This window comes from Monosiga brevicollis, genomic scaffold (assembly GCF_000002865.3).
Source record: "Monosiga brevicollis MX1 MONBRscaffold_44 genomic scaffold, whole genome shotgun sequence".
NCBI classification, from domain to species: Eukaryota; class Choanoflagellata; order Craspedida; family Salpingoecidae; genus Monosiga; species Monosiga brevicollis.
Genome location: NW_001865081.1, coordinates 91,304 through 103,674, shown reverse-complemented (window position 1 = coordinate 103,674; position 12,371 = coordinate 91,304). Strand labels below are relative to the sequence as shown.

The 12,371-nt window shown below is 56.4% G+C and overlaps 3 protein-coding genes across 3 annotated transcripts in view; 1 reads left to right on the top strand and 2 right to left on the bottom strand.

Moving 5' to 3' along the window:
• MONBRDRAFT_30147 (uncharacterized protein) overlaps positions 1 to 407 on the bottom strand; it is a gene marked incomplete at both ends in the record, with an annotated part of 13,392 nt that extends 12,985 nt beyond the window's left edge. Inside the window, one exon of the mRNA XM_001750595.1 lies at positions 6 to 407. Within this exon, the coding sequence (XP_001750647.1) occupies positions 6 to 407 (402 nt within the window). The remainder of the gene's footprint in view (positions 1 to 5) is intronic.
• Positions 408 to 1,111: 704 nt separating this feature from the next.
• Positions 1,112 to 9,916, top strand: MONBRDRAFT_12733 (uncharacterized protein; the record flags this gene model as incomplete). The annotated part of the gene is made up of 10 exons (XM_001750606.1): positions 1,112 to 1,188; positions 1,350 to 1,518; positions 1,670 to 1,741; positions 1,891 to 1,975; positions 2,059 to 2,216; positions 2,346 to 2,609; positions 2,792 to 8,626; positions 8,729 to 9,031; positions 9,116 to 9,453; positions 9,571 to 9,916. 10 exons carry the CDS (start codon positions 1,112 to 1,114, stop codon positions 9,914 to 9,916), a joined length of 7,647 nt encoding a protein of 2,548 aa, XP_001750658.1.
• A 692-nt stretch (positions 9,917 to 10,608) lies between these two features.
• Positions 10,609 to 12,371, bottom strand: part of MONBRDRAFT_12732 (uncharacterized protein) — a gene marked incomplete at both ends in the record, with an annotated part of 19,636 nt that continues 17,873 nt past the window's right edge. Inside the window, one exon of the mRNA XM_001750594.1 lies at positions 10,609 to 12,031. Within this exon, the coding sequence (XP_001750646.1) occupies positions 10,609 to 12,031 (1,423 nt within the window). The remainder of the gene's footprint in view (positions 12,032 to 12,371) is intronic.

The window sequence follows — 12,371 nt, the reverse complement described above, 5'->3', positions numbered from 1 at the left end:
GAGACAGAGAGACAGAGAGAGAGAGAGAGACAGAGAGAGAGAGAGAGAAAGAGAGACAGAGAGACAGAGAGAGACAGAGAGACAGAGACACAGAGAGAGAGAGAGAGAGAGCGAGAGAGAGAGAGAGAGAGAGAGAGAGAGACAGAGAGAGAGAGACAGAGAGAGAGAGAGACAGAGAGAGAGGGAGAGAGAGACAGAGAGAGAGAGACAGAGAGAGAGGGAGAGAGAGAGAGAGAGAGAGAGAGAGAGAGAGAGAGAGAGAGAGAGAGAGAGAGTTGAAAGAGCGCGCGAGAAGAGAGAGTGGAGAGAGAGAATCGAGGAGTACGTGCATGCAGGCAATTGGCTCCTGCAAAAGGGTTGGATGCATGCACGCAATTGGCTTGATTATTGGGGCGTTGAGAACCCATTGGGTACGACCCTCAATCTGCTCGCCGCCATCGTGCCTGTATGCGCCCCGTTCCTCAACCCCCTTCCCCCTTGTCTCTCCCGCCCCTCCTCTCTCACACACTCTCACTCGCTTTCGCGTTGCTTGTCTGTCCGTTAAACACCAATCACTGACCATTGTTTAAGAAACGCTCAAGAGGCGAATCTCGCCGTTCATCATTCCCCACGAGGCGACAAAGGTAGGTGCAGTGCGGGTAACGGCCCGGTCCGACGCCGTCAACGAGCAAGAAAGGAGGAAGATCGTGCTCGCCCTCGCCCACACGTCATCGCTTCTATTTCTTTCTTCGCCTTGGACGGGTGGGTCCCCCTGTGCTGCTGACGTTTTGGCCTCGGGCAGCAAAAGCACCACCACAGCCGCCACCACTCGACGCCATCAACACACACCTCATATCCTCCTTCCACCCACATCCGCCGTTTTGCCTTCCACTCAAACCAGTCACACAAGACCGTGGGCTCAAAACGTGTACAGCCTCCTCAGCCTTTACACAATCCTCGACCGCGTTTTGGGCCTGGATCTCATTTCCTCACCCCTGCCCCCACCCCACCCCTTGCCTGGCGCCGTGCGTGTCGGATCCATTGCGGCACCCGTGCGCGCGATTCACCAGGTCCCCAACCCGCTATCATCTCTCCATCGAGCCGCCCTTGCCGACCCCGGCGTGCCGAAATCATGCTTGGCCCCCGCCCTTTCGCGAGGCGGGCGCCCCACGCTCTTGCCTGCTGCCTGGCTCTGGCCAGCTTGATGGGGTAAGCAACCCTGCCCTGCTGCCGAGGGGACCGGCCGCCCATGTTGGCGCGCGCTTGTCAAACACACACCCAGAGGCAGGAGACAACGTGGCAACATCAACATGGCACGCATCACAAACCATGTAACATGCTCATACACGCACCACATCACGGCCGAACAGGGTTTTGGCCTTGGAACCCGGGGAATACACTCGCCTCAACCTGGACAACGGCGACTTTGAAGACTTTCAGCTCAGCGTGGTTCCCGATTACTCCCCTGATATCGGCTCTTGGATCGTCATTGGCCAAGAAGCAGGCGTCTTTCGTCCCTCGCTCGACTCCTTTGCCACGGTGCGTGCAGCCACACAGTCGTTTTCACCGCAGGCCTGCGGTGGACCGCCCATCTACGATTTCGGGCTCCGCTCCATATTATACAAGCTCACCTGAAAACGTTGGTCGTCATCATCCTCGAACAATTCGAAACGCCTGTTATTTGGCACAGGTCGACCCCCTCCCCGCACCCTTTAGCGGACGGCAGGTCGTGTATGCTCGCAAACAATCGGCCGTCTATCAGGTACGGCCCCTTGATTTGTGGCCACCACCCCTGGCACATCCTCCCTTGGTTTTTGTGGTTTTGCTTTTTTTGCCCACCAAGGCTTGGGCCGGGCTGACTCGCTTCCCAGATGTCAACTCATCCACTCCTTGTGTCATTCGGGCCAATAGATCCAACCTGTACCGCTCCTGGAAGATACCGACTACAAACTGGTCGTGTCCATCGGCAACCGCCTCGACTTTCCATTTGGACAAGGTGAGCTGTCAGCGTGTGGTTCCCTGCGCCCGCGTCTGAGCTTGGACTGACCCTCATCATGTCGCTCTTCGCCCCCTTTGTAGGCGCCGTTGTCGTTCGCCTGAGCAATGGCACCGTGCTGTCCCGCTTCGACTTTACGCGCGATTCATTCCAGCCAACCTTGACCAAAGGGAAAATTACCAATGTCACCCTCGAATTTAGCACCGTGAATGATCCCGCCCTTGCCGGTCTCACATACGAGGTATGGATTGGCGCCCTATTTGCTTGACGCTGAACCACAACGTCCCGTCCTGCCAATGCCAAGCGCCTGCTCATGGTCGAACAAATTCTCTTCCTGTTTTTCATCGGTCCTTTCTTGGTTGAACTCTAGATCATGTTGGCCAACGTTGGCTCGACACGTTCTCAGATTATCTTTGACAACGTTCAACTCTTTTACAACACCATCATTTACACCACCCCCGAGCCCGTGGCGCTGCGTATCTTCAATCCCAGCTTTGAACGCCCCATTGTTGAGGATCCTGAAGAACCATTTCGTAACACACTTCGTGTCTGGGAGTCCACTGGTCCAGCTGGCGTCTTTAATCCCACCCTCAACAATGCCACCTATATGACCCTTCCTGCCACTGGCCTACAGGTGCGCAGCCCTCGTTATGTCACCCCTCACCTCAGCCCCCGCCCGCTTCTCCTTACGCTGCGTCGGCGCCCGCTGCTGGCGACCGGGTTGCATTTGCTGCCTGTCCGCCTGCTTCAAGGGTCCGGCGTCCTTGGCCAGCCTTCTGACCCTTCCTCTGCTGGTTTGTTGTGCAATGCGTCTAGGTCAGTTTTGTGCGGCCTTCTGGGGAGCTACGCCAACGTCTTCAGGGTGTTGCCATTGAAGCGGGGGGCATCTACAACATTTCCTTTGCCATCGGCAAGCGTCTGGACCGCCCTTTCCCCACGGCCGCCTTTGCTGAGCTGCTCTCTTTTCCCTCCGAAACGGTCCTGGCCTCGGTGGCCATTACCGAAGAAGACCTCGAGAGCAATGCCGACTTCACCGCCGTCACCATTAGCCTGCGGACTCTAGAGGGCAGCGATTTGGAAGGCCAAGACATTGTATTGCGTCTGCGTGCAGAGGGACCGGCCAACAGCCAAGCCCTCTTTGATAGCTTCGAGGCCATCTCTCAGTTTGTCGACGTGGATGCGGTCAGCACCATTATCATGTCCACCATGGAGCCCGAAACCCCAAAGGCCGCACCTAGCTGCGCCATTGGATGTTCCCCCGCCGCGGGCCAGCAGGATTCCTTCAACTCTGGCCTGACGACGGGCGTTCACTCCATTCTCATTGTCGATTTTGATCAGGACGGCGTCGTCAGTGACATGCTCTTTGCCAACAACGGCACGGGCGCCATCATGTTGTCGCGGGGTACCTTTTATCGTTTGACTCAAGCGAGTGGCATCATGTACCCGGCCAGCGGAGACCTGGACCGCGATGGCTACCCCGAGTTTGTTCTTCCCAGCACCACGACTGGAAGGATCTATTTGCTCAACAACAATCAGGGCAACACGTCCCTCACGACCGGCTCATTGCTCTCTTACAACTTTCCCGGCATGCGCCAGGTGGTTGTCGCTGACTTTGACAATGATCGTGACAACGACATTGTCATCGCCATCCACGACTACAACCTTGTGGCCGTCGTCGACTTTACCTGCTGCCTGCCGTATCAACCCTGCTTGCGCCAATGCTCGGTGGAAACCCGCAGCACAACAGCTCGAGCCATCGGCTCGGTTCAAGGCGCACACGCTGTAGCTGTGGGCGATGTCAACGGCGACGGCTATCCCGATGTTGTCGCCGGTGGCGAGGAGTTGATTCTCTTTGAGCGCGACGCTGTTGGCAATTACACGCGTCGCGAGTTGAGCTTTCCCGATATCTACATTCAAGTCATCTCGGTGCACATTGCGGACATGAACATGGATGGCCGCATGGACATTTTAGCTGCTTCGAGCCTCAGCAACGCCCTGGTCGTGTTTGTGCAAAACCTGGGTGGCTCTTTCACGCCCGTGACCGTGGCCAACGACTTGCTCGGCATTTCCAGTGTCCAGGTGCTTGATTTGAACAGCGATGGACGGCTGGATCTCTTGGTGGCTGCCCGGTCTGTCAACGAGGTGTCTTTCATGCTCAACCAGGGTGGCAGCTTCAGCGCGCGCCAAGTTGTTTTCAGTGGCATCACTGGTGTCCGAGCCGTTGCAGGCAGCGATCTGGACAACGACGGGGACATTGACTTGGTGGCCAGCAACTACGCCACGGGTGCGATCCAATTGCATTTCCCGTCATGCTGCAGCAACGGCCCCACGGAGGCTCCCACGACGACCACACCTGCTCCTCGCTTCGTCTTTGCCAACCCGAGCTTTGAGGATGACAACCTGGCCGGCAGTGCCGTGCGCTTTGTCAACGTGGCGAGCGGCTGGCAGATCGAGGGCAATGCCGGCACCTTCCGGCCAGCTGCTACTGCATTTGGAGCTTCGCCGCTTCCAGAGCCACTCGACGGCAATCAAGTCCTTTACCTGCGGTCTGGCGCCACCGTGCGCCAAACGTTGGGCAATGCCTTCATTACCGCAGAGACGCCAGTCAATGTCAGCTTTACGATTGCTTGGCGCCAGGATCGTGAGATCCCCTTCCCCACCACCGTCATTGCTACTCTCCAAGGTGACCGCACCGGTGCGCCCTTGGACCAAGTGACTTTCGATAGCGTAAGCGAGGGCTTGACCCCCGGTTCATCGGCTGTGCTCTCCCTCTCCTTCGTGACCGGGTACGGTAACCCGATCAACGGGGAGCATTTGGAGATTGTCCTCACGGCCACTGGCTCAGATCAGGCCCAGGCCGCCCTCGACAACTTTATGCTCGACTTTGTGCCAGCCGTGACCACGGAAGCCCCATCCACCATGACCATGCTGCCTTCCACCATGGATGTGGTGACGACAATTGAGCCCACAACCACCGCCGAGCCCACAACCACCGAGCCCACGACCACAACAACAACCACGACCACGACCACGACCACGACCACAACAACCACCATGACTACCACTGAAACCACCACGGCACCCACCACGGTCATGCCCACGACGACGACAGCGCCGACAACGGTCATGCCCACCACCACCACGTTTGAGCCTACCACCATCGTGCCCACCACTGAGCTGCTCACCACTACGGTTGTCTTTACGACGGAAGACATGATATCGACTGCCGAGGATAGAAACCTCACCTACGACATTGCCATTCTCAATCCCAGCTTTGAACTCAACGATTTAGCGGCCAGTCCATCACGGTTCACCCTGGCAGCTGATTCCTGGCAGCTCTCGGGTGAAGCCGGCACCTTCTTGCCCCCGCCTGCAGCCTTTGATCAAATTCAGGGGTTTTTGGCCGCACCCGCTTCGGGTCGCCAGGTGCTTTTCATGAAGCCTGGTGGGAAAGCCTGCCAAGCATTGAGCACGCTTCAGATGCAAGCGGAGGATGTTTTTGCCTTTCGTTTTGTGATCGGATGGCGCCGAGACAAACCCTTTTTCTTCCCGGATGAGCTCACCTTCTCGGCCACCAGCTCCCTCACCAATGAAGTCATGGCAACTGCCACCCTCACACAGTCGGATCTACAAATACGTGCCGGTGAGTTTGTGGAGGTGGAGATTTCCTTTATCGTCGAAGGAGGCAGCTCCTCGCTTGGGGAAGGACTCGACATTTGCGTGGCCACCGATGGCGAGGACACCTCTGCCCAACTGGTTGTGGATGCGTTCAGCGGCATTTACGTTCGTGAGCGCGTCGTTGAAACAACGCCAGCCCTTGAGACCACCACGCAGGCACCCACGACAACCGCGTCAACGACTATGGAGAGCACGACCACGGCGCCTACCACTCCGTTGATGACGACCACGACACCGCTGGAAACCACTGTGGACCCACGCTTTGTCTCCTTGCCGGTGGGCAACCCCAGCTTTGAGATTGACGACCTGGCTGGCCTGTCGAGCAACTTTGTTGTTGGCGCCACCGCGTGGGACGTTGCTGGTCAGGGCAATGTGGCCGGCACCTTCCGGCCCCTTGCCGCTGACTTTGGTGACGCCTCGATCGAATGGCTGCCCGCGCCGGCTGACCAGCGCCAGGTTTTGTTCATCAAGCCTGGTGCGCGCGTTTCACAAGTCGTCTTGGAATCGGATCCCATTCCCGGCTCGATCGTTACATTTTCGTTCGCATTGGGCTGGCGTGCCACCCGAGCCACAAGCTTTCCTGATTCGGTCACCGTTGAGTTGCTCACATCCAGCTCGGGTGTGCCTCTGGCTGCGGAGACTTACACCGTAGCTCAACTGGACTTGGCGATGGGCCAATTTGTCGAGGTGACCGGCTCGGCAGAGGTGCCTTATGGCATTGACTTTGGTAGCGAGTTGATGCGGATTGTCTTCAGCGTTCAGGGCGAGTCTCTTGACCAAGCTGCCATTGATAACGTCAAGCTCTCTTTGCTGCTGCCGGTGGACACGACCCCTGAGCCAACGACCACAGAGGAGCCAACGACCACGATGGAGGTGACAACAGTGGATCTGCCCATCCTGGCGGGCCACTCGTTTGAGGAGCCCGACTTTGATGTGGTAGACGGCAGCCTCTTTGCGGAGACGGCGCTTGGTTGGGTTGTGTCCGGTTTGGCCGGCACCTTTGCCCCGACCAGCGAAAACTACGCCGAGCTGGCCAACAGCGAGATGCTGCTGCCCCCGGCCGAGGGCGATCAAGTGCTGTACCTCCGCCGTGGCGGCGTGGCGGCGCAAAACGTGAGTGAGGTTGAGTTGGCGCTGGGCACGCAGGTGCGCCTCGAGTTTGCGGCTGGCTGGCGCCGCGACTTTGTGCGTGTGGTGGATTCGCGCGTGGAGCTGCGCGTGGCGGAGACGGGCGCGCTGCTGGCGGCGCTGGACGTGACGCAGAGCATGCTGGTGCGCGGTCAGTTTGTTGCCTTTGAGCTGGTGCACACGGTGGCGTCACCTGCGGTTGTGGGCCGCACGCTGCAAGTGTTGGTTCGTGCAGCGGATTTGGGTGCGGGCCAGATCAACTATGACAACTTTGATCTGGACGTTTTCCAGATTGACCTCCCCACCACCTCGACCTCGACTAGTACCACGACGACCACTACCACCACCACTACCACCACCACCACCACCACTACTACTACTACTACTACTACCGCAGAGCCCACTACTACTACTACTACTACCACCACAACAACAACAACAACAACTACCATTATCGCTACGACGACTACTACCACTGCAGATACAGGCTCGTGTGAGCCAGCAACGTGCACGTCCAACTTTGTCATGAGATCGCAAGCCAGCGTGACGGGTGGATATCGCACCATGCCCTATAGTGCCAGCGTGATCATGACGGGCTTGGTGACAGTCGCAGACTCAGCCGTGTACTTTATGGCTGGAAATGGCAATAGTGCCTTCTTTGACGCACCAGTGCAACTGGCTGCTGGGCCGGGCTTGGCGCAACTGCGTGGTCTTGATGTTGGGGATGTTGATGGCGACGGCATTGCTGATATTGTAGTGGGTGGTGCCAGTCGTGTCTCTCTTCTGCACGCGTCCGTGGCTCCAACCTTTGCAACACAGCGTTATCCCATTTCCACGGCTGCTCAAGGTGTGCACGACTTGCGCTTGGCCGATTTCAACGGCGATGGTCGCCTGGACGTTGTGACTTCGGAGCGCTTTGGCTCAGTCGTCCGTGTCTATCTGAATCAACCGGGCGTGGGTGATGCTTCTGGTCCCGTATCCTGGGTGGTCACCGAAGTGGCTTCTGTCGCCGGGGCCTTTGGCCTTGACATCGTCGACGTGGAGAACGATGGCGACATGGACTTTGTCGTTGCGAGCCGCGATGGCGGTGATGTACGCCTGTTCTTGAACGATGGGAATGCCACCTTTACCAACAGCGCTCTGCTCAGCGGTCTCAACGTGCCGCGAGACGTTGTGGCCGCTGACATTGACGGTGATGGCGATGTTGACATTCTTGTGGCCTCAGGAAATGACAACGCCGTGTTTCTTCTGGAAAATGAAAATGGCGTTTATGCTTCGTCACGAACTCTGTCCGTTCTTCCTGTCGAGCCCTTTGACATGCACGTGGCAGATATTGACGGTGACTGTGACATGGATGTTGTTCTGGCTGAGCGGACCGGTGGGCAGATTTCAGTTCTCAGCAACAATGCTGGTGTCTTTACATATGCGAATCTAGCCTCGGTCACGCGTCCCACGGACGTGCATGTCGTTGACCTGGGCAGTGATGGCGCCATGGACATTCTCGTTACAAACGACAATACCGGACGCGTCGATGTGCATTTCAACTCGTGTGGTGGCCAAGATCTCGGGTCCACGACTTCCGGTCCAAGCACTTCTTCGCCGCCTACCACCACCACAACTACCACCACAACAACCACAACGACTACAACCACAACCACAACGACTACAACAACTACAACAACCACAACGGAGGAATGCCCACCGTTGGATTCTTATTGTACCGTCGGGTTTGGCACCTTTAATAACGTGTGCTCACCTCGCTGGACGATGAGCTCGGTTGGTTCTGGTACTGGTCAGGGCACATATGGCATTGCTATTGGAGACTTTGATCAAAATGGACTGCCGGTATGTTGTCATAATACTTTGCTGGTAAAGAAACCCAAGCTTCCGTTCTCACGTTTTGCTGTTGCTTGGTTTTTAATTTTCTCTTTTTCTTTTCCCTCTTAGGATATTGTTTCGGCTTCGGCAGGTGATAATCTGGTCGCCATTTCCATGAACAACTTGGTCAACTCCCGCCCAACCTTCAACGTGGTGACTCTTTCCGAAGATTTGGCGGGCCCACGTGATGTGGCTGTTGCCGACTTCAACATGGATGGGCTGGATGACGTTGTGGCTGTCTACTCGGGCATCCAGGCTTTGGTCGTCTACCTCAACAATGGCACGGGTGGCTTTGATGCGATGATTGCCCCGGATAGCGCAGGCGATGTGACGGGAGTTTCGGCGTCCGATTTTGATGGTGATGGCGATGTGGTACGTTAGTGAGTGCTCTCGACGCTTTTCAGTATTTGTCGCGCTCATGTGAGGGTTGGGCGTTTGTCCATTTTGGTTGTTTAGGATGTTGTGATCGCTCGACGCAACGACGATATCGTGCAAGTCTTTTTTAACAACGGCCAAGGGTCCATGACGACGTCACGGGTGTTGTCTTCGTCTGTCGATGGTGCTTTTGATGTCGAGACTGCTGACATGGACGGCGACGGCGATGCGGACATTGTTTCATCCCAAGTCGACGGCAACACTCTTGTCATGTGGGAAAACGATGGTGCGGGCAATTTTGTTGCTCGCACACTAGATGCCAGCGTGGCTGGTCCTCGTGGCATGAAACTAGTCGACATCAATGCCGATGGCCACATGGACGTGGTGGTCGCCGCATCTGGTAGCAACAGCGTTTACTCGTGAGTAACAAATCAACTGATTGATTGCTCGACTTGGCCAGTGTGGTTGTGATTGATGTGTTTGCCTCTCTTTGCGGGTTTTTGACGGTATTGCTGCTCTTGAACGTCTGATTGTAGATACCTGCAAGACTCGACCGGTAACTACGTGCAAAACATCATCTCTACCGTCAGCATTGGCGCGTACGATGTGGATGTGGGGGATCTTGATGGTGATTGTGACTTGGACGTTGCGGTGGCGGCACGCGGCAGTAACACAGTCCGCTGGTTCAACTACGACTCTGCACAAAACACGTACAGCCCCAATGCCGTGGCCGCAAGTCAAACCAACGTGCGAGTCGTTGTAGCCGTCGACATCAACGCTGGTAAGTTTGAACCAACCATTTGCGAGGTGCAACTGTTGGCATCCACTCATGTACACGCGGTTGATGACGCTTCGCCATGCATGTATAGATGGGGACCTTGACTTGGTGTCGGGCAGCGATTCGCCTGCAAATATTGACTACCATACCTCAGACTGCTGCCGGCTCTGAAAAAAGTTGCTTTTGTAGAGTGGGGAATCTGAGGCTTGCCAATCGTGGCCTTTGAACTAGGAGGCCCCCCCCCGTTCACTATGTTTAGCCTCGCGGCCCGCGGCACTGCCGCTTGGTATCATGCCAGGTCATGCGTGTGACGTGCTCAATCGCGGCTGCCACTCCGATTATTCTATCTGTTTGTCTTTCTCTGACTGTTGTCTTTTTGGTTTTTTCTTACCACACATGATTTTGTGAAACATGCCAAATTTCTTGGTGTTTTACTTGGCATTCGTTCGTGTTGATGCAACTTTGTGGCATCGGTTGCGCGGGCCCATTGGCCTGTAGCACCAGTGCACTTGTCATAGCCCAATCCATGCCAAGTTTTCTTTTGTTTTATTCAAACGGCTAGCATGTAATCCTCAATTTTGAAGAAAAGAACTCAAGAAGAACCAGGTGGCCGCAATGACACACCCCGAGCACAAACATGAAAAGACACCCCGATCAAAGCATTGTCTGTCACCTAATCGGTGCATGTTGACGGCAGTCATGCGAGGCGGGGAACAAACGCAATCCAGCTCGGCTGGCAAGTCACAACAGACACTCACGTGATGCTCACTCTGAGCGAGCGAGTTATACCGAGTATCTATCGGCGAGCGAGCTTAGGGGAAGGTGTACGAAGGCGCAAACCGCCGTGATGGGCCGTGGATTCCATGCCTGTGGCGAGTTGGGCCAGTTCCAATTCAAAATCGCCTCCACGCGAGGCTGGTGGCACCATGGCGGGTCGGACGGGGAGTGGTGGTGGTGTGGGCGGAATCGTGTTGGGTACATTCACAGTGTAAAGTTGCTCCTCATTAAATGTGGCCGCACGATCCATGCGTTCGTACTCGGGCTCCAAGGTGGAAACAGCAGAGGCACTGTCGTAATCGTGATTTACCAACTCGGATGGCACTGTGCGCGAATCATAGCCACCCTCGTCACCGTGGTCCGACATGGCAAAGTAGTAGCCATCATCTTGCGTGGCCACGTCATACCCACCGTTGCTACGATCCGCAAAGCTATACGTGGAGAAAGCGTTGGCCTGCGAATACGTGCCATCTTCATTCATGGCATAGCTGTAGCCATCCGCGTCTGCCGATGCCAAGGCAGTTGCCGCCGTTCGCTGGGCCATGGCTGTCTCGTAGTCAGGACCGCTCATCAGCGAGCCTGTCGTAGGTACGGCGGCACCGCTGTGCTTGTCCATGGCGTCCAGGTAGCGATCCATGGAGGTGGAGGAACCTGTGTAGATGCTGTCATCTTCAAACATCTGCTCCATCGCGCGACTAGGGCGGCGCGACTTGGGTTTGCGGCTCACACGCACGGCCACGAGAACAATAACCACGGCAACTAGAACGGCGAGCACAGCCACGCCAGCGATGGCGCCCGTCGTCATGCCTTGGTCTGACTGAGAAGAGTCACCTGAATCCACAATGGTTTCGTCGCCACCCATGCTGTTGCCGTTTGAGCCATCGTGCTCACTGCTTCCTCCATTGCGGGTTGGCGCTGCAGTCGTTGACGTTGTCGTGTCATCGTTACGAGGGGTCAGATCAATGATCGAACCGTCTGTACAATACGCACGCTCGTTCATCGTTACGCACAGGCCGTTGTCAACCAGAGCAGTAATGGCAGCAGCAGCACGCTCAGTGGTGACTGCGATCGTGGCCCGAATATATGTTGTGCCTGACAAGGAAATCTCTCGGATGTCCTTGGCATCAACCACTGCTGAGCTGCTGGACACGAGCTGATCAAACAATGACGCAGCAAACTGGCCGGCGCGAGAAGATTCGGCGTCCCCAATGATCAGAAAAAAGCTCATATCAGGGAACCGGACCTCAACATAGTAAAAGTCTGGCGCCGGCGTCGTGGTGTACGCGCTAGGTGTGGTTCCACTGCCGCGAGAAGGCGTTGTGGTGTCGCGGCGTGTGGTTTGTGGTGCATTCGTTGTGGTCGACTGTGTCGCCGGTCGAGTAGGCGCTGCCGATGTCGTAGTTGAACTGGCACGTGATGAGGACGTGGTGCTGGATGATGTGCTAGAAGTGGTGGAGTCAGCAGTGGTCGTAGTAGTCGTGGTAGTGGTAGGACGAGCAGTGGTCGTCGTCGTGGTGGTGGTGGTAGTGGGGCGAGCAGTCGTAGTGGTAGTGGTGGTAGTAGTTGGACGAGCAGTGGTGGTGGTGGTGGTGGTAGTGGTGGTAGGACGAGCAGTGGTGGTGGTGGTGGTGGTAGTGGTGGTAGTAGGACGAGCAGTGGTCGCGGTCGTCGTCGTAGTGGTAGGACGAGCAGTGGTGGTGGTGGTGGTGGTGGTAGGACGAGCAGTCGTCGTGGTAGTGGTAGTGGTAGTAGGACGAGCAGTCGTGGTGGTGGTGGTTGTGG